The 6,000-nt window shown below is 34.4% G+C and overlaps 1 protein-coding gene across 1 annotated transcript in view; it reads right to left on the bottom strand.

Moving 5' to 3' along the window:
* Positions 1-276: 276 nt before the first annotated feature.
* The window catches only part of CNTNAP2 (contactin associated protein 2), a 2,991,056-nt gene continuing 2,985,332 nt past the window's right edge, over positions 277-6,000 (bottom strand). Inside the window, exon 25 of the mRNA XM_053715812.1 lies at positions 277-1,247. Within this exon, the coding sequence (XP_053571787.1) occupies positions 1,048-1,247 (200 nt within the window). The 3' untranslated portion in view covers positions 277-1,047. The remainder of the gene's footprint in view (positions 1,248-6,000) is intronic.

The raw sequence follows: 6,000 nt of genomic DNA, 5'->3' as shown, positions 1-6,000 counted from the left end.
ATGATGCAGGTTGAGTATATAGTTGTATTTTGCATTACAATATAGAGTAAAATATACTTTCAACATTTTTTTTTATTTTGTAGTTCAATTGTTCAAAACAATACATAAATTTGGTTTCTCTAGTTCTTGGTGAGGATTTGGATCAATGTGTGAATGCTAAGAATAATTCTGCGCTCCGACATTTCATGTAGATACAAGAAAGAGCCAACTGGTTTTGCTGGTAAAGAACTCCCAGCACACTTAAAAATAACATTGAAACAAGTTAATGGGCCTGTCCACATCACAATAAACTGCTTTATTGGTTTTGAGGCTTAAGAGGTTACTTCTCAAGGCAAATACACTGCACCTCTAAATATCAAAACTAAGGAACAATCCGTTATGAACACCCATTTTGCATTTTTTCACCTATCATTTCTCAAGTGTTTATTAATGTAACAAAGCCGAATTATCTCACCTAGAGAATTAAATGAAATTCATAATAGCTGTCAAAAACGGTTTCTGTTGGTAAAGCATGCAGTGTCAGGTAAACCTTTTTATGTTGCATACGCTAAAGTGAAAATGTAACAAAAAGGATTAGCCTTTAGGAAAGTTAAGAGGTGTGTGATATATATTCATATGCATACATACACACACACACCTTGTTTGTGGGCCTCTTTAAGACATATCAATATACTGAGGGCTTAAAAAAGTGTATAAAATTTGCCCTTTTGTTTTTTTAAGTATTTAGAATGCTTCTAAACACATACAAAAAATGACAGAAATTACTGAAGACTAAGAACCAATGCTGAAACTCTAAAAGCAGATATTTCATTTGTTTTGAGTAGGGAGTACAGAAGTAACAAAAAAAACATTTGTAATAGTAAACAAAAATATTTTGGATGTCTTTCTAAAAGTTTATGTTCCATGATGCTGTCGGTATAATTGGCCACCTTGCTGTTTCCAGGCAGTGCCGTTCTTGTGATAAGAAGTCTGAAGCTGAGCACTAGAAAGACGCAGTCCTTCAAAGATCTTCCTCCTAAATCCCACTTTCTGTCTTGTCATTTCTTCTCAGATCAGCCATTCCTTTTTGCTCTCATCAATTGTCTCGGTGAAGTTGGGGTCGTTATTTATGATGGCTGCATCAGCAGTATCGGCAGATTCAGCTCCCTTGGCTTCATTCGTGTGGTAGGTTCCTTTATGGCGGAACATGTATCTTATCAGAAAGACCAACGTGCAGAGTATGGTGAAGATCACAACAGCTATAACCCCTACAAGAAATAAAAAAGTAAAAATGAATAAGGCTTTTTTAATTTTTAGCATTGAGTAGATTAGTAGCATTTTCCCTAACTGGTAAACTGAAGTGAGATTTAAATACACACACAAAGTACACAAACATATATATGACCCGCACCAAGGGCAAGGTAATAGGGTTGCCACCCAACCAGTATTTTACCAACAAGGCTGATATTTTTATGGTTCAGGTCAATATAGATAATAATGAATATATATATATAAAATCATGTATGCATATGTATGCTAATTAGCATAGTCAATATTTTTTCCAGAAAAGACGGCAATCCTACCCGGTACATAGTGCAGTTGCCAGGGGGGGGCTCCTTGTGCACTGCCTATGTTCACAGTCAAATCTTCCTTACGTTCTTCCCCGGGTTCAAGGATTAGCTAGTGCAGCTGCACTAATGATTATGAGCTGGGGCAGGCAGCAGATAATCAGGAGATAGCACAGCTCTGACAGTTGCACTAGTATTAAAGGGACAGTCTACCATAGAATTGTTATTGTTTTAAAAGATAGATAATCCCTTTATTACCCATTCCCCAGTTTTGCATAACCAACAGTTATATTAATGTACTTTTTACCTCTGTGATTACCTTGTATCTAGGAACCTTCTTCCAGCCCCCTGATCACATGACTGTGACTGTTTATTATCTATTGTTTTAAATTTTGCATTGTTTTGTGCTAAATCTTAAATAACCCCCTGTGCCTGAACACAGTGTTATCTATATAGCCCACGTGTACTTTCTGTCTCTTTGTGTTGAAAAGAGATTTAAAAAGCATGTGATAAGAGGCCGCCCTCAAAGGCTTAGAAATTAGCATATGAGCCTACCTATGTTTAGTTTAAACAAAGAATACCAAGAGAAAAAAGCTAATTTGATGATAAAAGTAAATTGGAAAGTTGATTAAAATTAAAAGTCCTATCTGAATAATGAACATTTAATTTATACTAGACTGTCCCTTTAACTAAGCAGTTAAAGGGACACTATTTGAAATTTTTTTATTGTTTAAAAAGATAGATAATCACTTTATTACCCATTCCCCCATTTTGCACAACCAATACTGTTATATTGCTACACTTTTTACCTCTTTGATTAACTTGTATCTAAGCCTCTGCAGACTTGCCCCCCCTTATTTCAGTTCTTTTAACAGACTTGCATTTTAGTCAATCAGTGTTGAGTCATAAATAACCCCACTGAAGTGAGCATGTTATCTATATTGCACACATGAACAGCACTGTCTAGCTGTGAAAAACTGTTAAAAAGCACTGAGATAAGAGGCAGCCTTTGAGGGCTTAAAAATTACCATATGAGCCTACCAAGGTTTAGCTTTCAACAAAGAATACAAAAAGAACAAAGCAAATTTGATGATAAAAGTCAATTAGAAAGTTGTTTAAAATTGCATGCCCTATCTGAATCATGATAGTTTAATTTTGGCTAGACTGTCCATTGGGGAGCCCAGTCCTTGGAGTGGGGGCATGTTCTTGGAACGAGGTTCCTGTGCCTGGATCTGAGTCTATTGCTCTCGTGGCCCTGGAGTGTGGGGTCTGTTATTTTGGGGGCCCTGTGGGGTCTGTTCCTGGAGGTTGTGGGGCCCAGCCTCTTAAGAATGTGGGCCCTATCCCTGGAGGATGGGGGTCCTGTTGGGTGGGGGCATTGGAGGTAGGGTGTGTCATATGGAACAGGGGCAGGGAGGGGGAGGAAGTGGGGGGCATTCCCTAACTTTTGCCCATGGGCCATGGTTATTCTCTGCCCCCCCCCCCTTTTCAGCTGGGTGTCAAATGATAAACCATACAATTCAGTGCAGCGTTAATATGACACTGGTTTTATAACTATACCACAAGCCAGATTTATTGGGTACAGGTCTATAGATCTTTTATCAACTCATGTATAGAGTTCTCTTTTTGAACTTACAAAGGAGATTCCTTTTGGTTTATTATTATTTTTCCATGGGGATATTTTATCTCTGTGGAATAAAGATTGGCGACTGATTAAAACTTTGAGACATGGATCAATTAGCTGGAAACGGCTAATTATTCACCAATTGGAGGTGTAATATATTTGTGAGTGCATCTGGTTTTTTTATTTTTACATTTTTTATAGTCATCTATGATAAAGCCCTATTGTGGCTTCATCTTTTCCTTTCTGTATATTACGTTACCTATACTGACCATTGTAAACAGGAATGGAAAAGAAAATATTATGAGACATTAAAGGGACATAACCCCAAAATGTTTCTTTCATTATTCAGATAGAACGAAAAATTTCAAATAAAGTTTCCAGTTTACTTCTATTATAACATTTACTTTGTTCTCTTAGCATCCTTTCTTGATAAGCAACTAGTCAGACTCCGGAACGTGCATGTGTCTGAAGAACTATATGACTGGAGTTTTTCAAGAATACTTTTAACAATCTTATTCATTTACAAGTGCACTAGAAGGCAGCTGCTATGTAGTGCTCCAGAGCCATGGACACTACCTACAAATGCTCTTTAACAAAGAATATATGAGAGTAAGAATAGACTGATATCGTTTTTTTCAGGGCCGATACCGATTATTAACTGCCTTTCAGGCCGATAACCAATAACAGGGGCCGATATTCTGTACATTTCAAGTTTTAAAAAAATCAACACAATTTCTACACAAATCTGGTATAAACTGAACATGCTAATTAAAATATTAAACATTAAAAGTAAACAACTGGGAAAAATAAAGTGCTTGAAAATTAACTTATTAAATGGCATTCCAAAACATAGAACAATGGCATAAATCCCTTATAAACTGCACACTGATAAAATTAAATTTAAGTCACTAATGCAAAGCTAGACACTACACGATTTCTTCAGTACTCCCAGTTCAGAAAAACATTATAGTTGCGGAAAGCATAACAGTTCAGCGTGTTCTCCTGTTAAACGGCTTCTGTTTTTTTTTTTTATATATTGCTGCCACTTCACTAAAAAACACGCTCACTTGGTACACTTTACAGATAAGGGTTAAAAGTAAAGTAAGAAGAGATATATTTATATATACTGCCACTGAACAGAGAAATATCAGTGCTAGATTTATTTGCTTTAATTTTTAATATACTCATACATTTACTGGATTGCAAATACCTTCCCTGATACTGAGGAGTGGACTATAAGTTTCTTTATTATGTCACTTATGGGCAGTTTTATACATATGTAACAGCGCCACCTAAGAGCATTGTTATCTACTGCTAGAGAAAATTGATACTAGTCTCCTATACTGCATAGCTTTCTACTCAAGGTTTGTTGTTGTGGACATTTAATTGATGTGCCTGAACTATCATTTTTTTATATGTTTTTTTTCTATGCCCATGAAAGGGGAAAATAAAATATTTAAATTAAAAAATCGTCAAATATAGCAGCTTTAGTGAAATGTTTTGCAAATGTGTAAAATTTATCAGAATGCAACAAATAATGCTCTATTTGTGACAGCAATTAGCAAGCCGATTGATTTTATGTATTGCTGACCCCTATTATGAGCAAATCAAAAGTAATTTAGCTCTGTGTACTTCAGGAAAACTATGTAGCTTTAAGTGCCACTCAAAGATAACATTTTCCATTTCACAAATTATACATGTTTATTTATGCAAGTCAATCTACAGGCCTGCCATTGGTGGTATGATAGTAGGTAACTGAGCTCCCAGGAACACCTGGGCTTGGACTCTTTTATCAGTGCTATTTATTATTAGATGCGATGTCTAGCTTATATGTGCTATAGATGATAGATCATAGAAGTAAATTAAAAACTTTTTAAAAATTACATGCTCTGTTTAAATCATGAAATAAAAATGTTGGGTTTAATTTCCATTTGACACAGTATACGCACACAACTTTTGAGAATAAGCAAAGAGAAGCTTAACAGCCATAATTAAAATTGAACATATTGGGATGTGCACGGTCCCTACTCTAACCAACATTTTTTCCATCAGCAAATACATTTACTTTACCTATTGTTTATACAAATAATTGTAGCTTAAAGGGACATTAAACCCAAAACCTTTCTTTCATCATTCAGATAGAAAATACAATTTTAAACAACATCCCAATTTACTTTTATGATCTAATTTGCTTCATTCTTTAAATATCCTTTGTTGCAGATGGGTGAGCTTATCACACAAGGCAGCTATGTGTAGCCACCAACCAACAGCTACTAAGCCTATCTAGATATGCTTTTGAGCAAACAATATTATTATGCAAATTCGATTATTAAATGAAATTAGATGTTTAAAATTGTATACTCTTTCTAAATCATGAAAGAAAAATTATTGCATTAAATCGTTATATGGGCTCAAAGACATGAGGTCTTAGGTGTTGGAAAAAAACAGATTTTAACATAGAGATGCATGCATATACATGTGTAAATATGTATGTATATATATATATATATATATATACTGTATATATATATATTTATGTGTGTGTATATATGTGCGTACAGATGTATTTATATGTGTATTTATGTATTTACAGACATATATACATATATAAACACATAAATACATATTTATACATATATAGACATGTATATAAGTGCATTAGAGCCTTTTACAGTCAAGTAGATGAAAACATGTAAAAGCATATTTATGCAATATTCATATTTAATAATTTAATAAAGTGTTTAACTGTATTTACTGTAAATATTTCATATTCCATTGTTCTTCACATGTCCTAAGTATTTATAAATAGATATTCCTATATATTTCTGT

This window comes from Bombina bombina, chromosome 5 (assembly GCF_027579735.1).
Source record: "Bombina bombina isolate aBomBom1 chromosome 5, aBomBom1.pri, whole genome shotgun sequence".
Classification (NCBI taxonomy): domain Eukaryota; kingdom Metazoa; phylum Chordata; class Amphibia; order Anura; family Bombinatoridae; genus Bombina; species Bombina bombina.
Note: the sequence above shows the minus strand (reverse complement) of the source record. Positions and strands in the feature narration are given on the sequence as shown.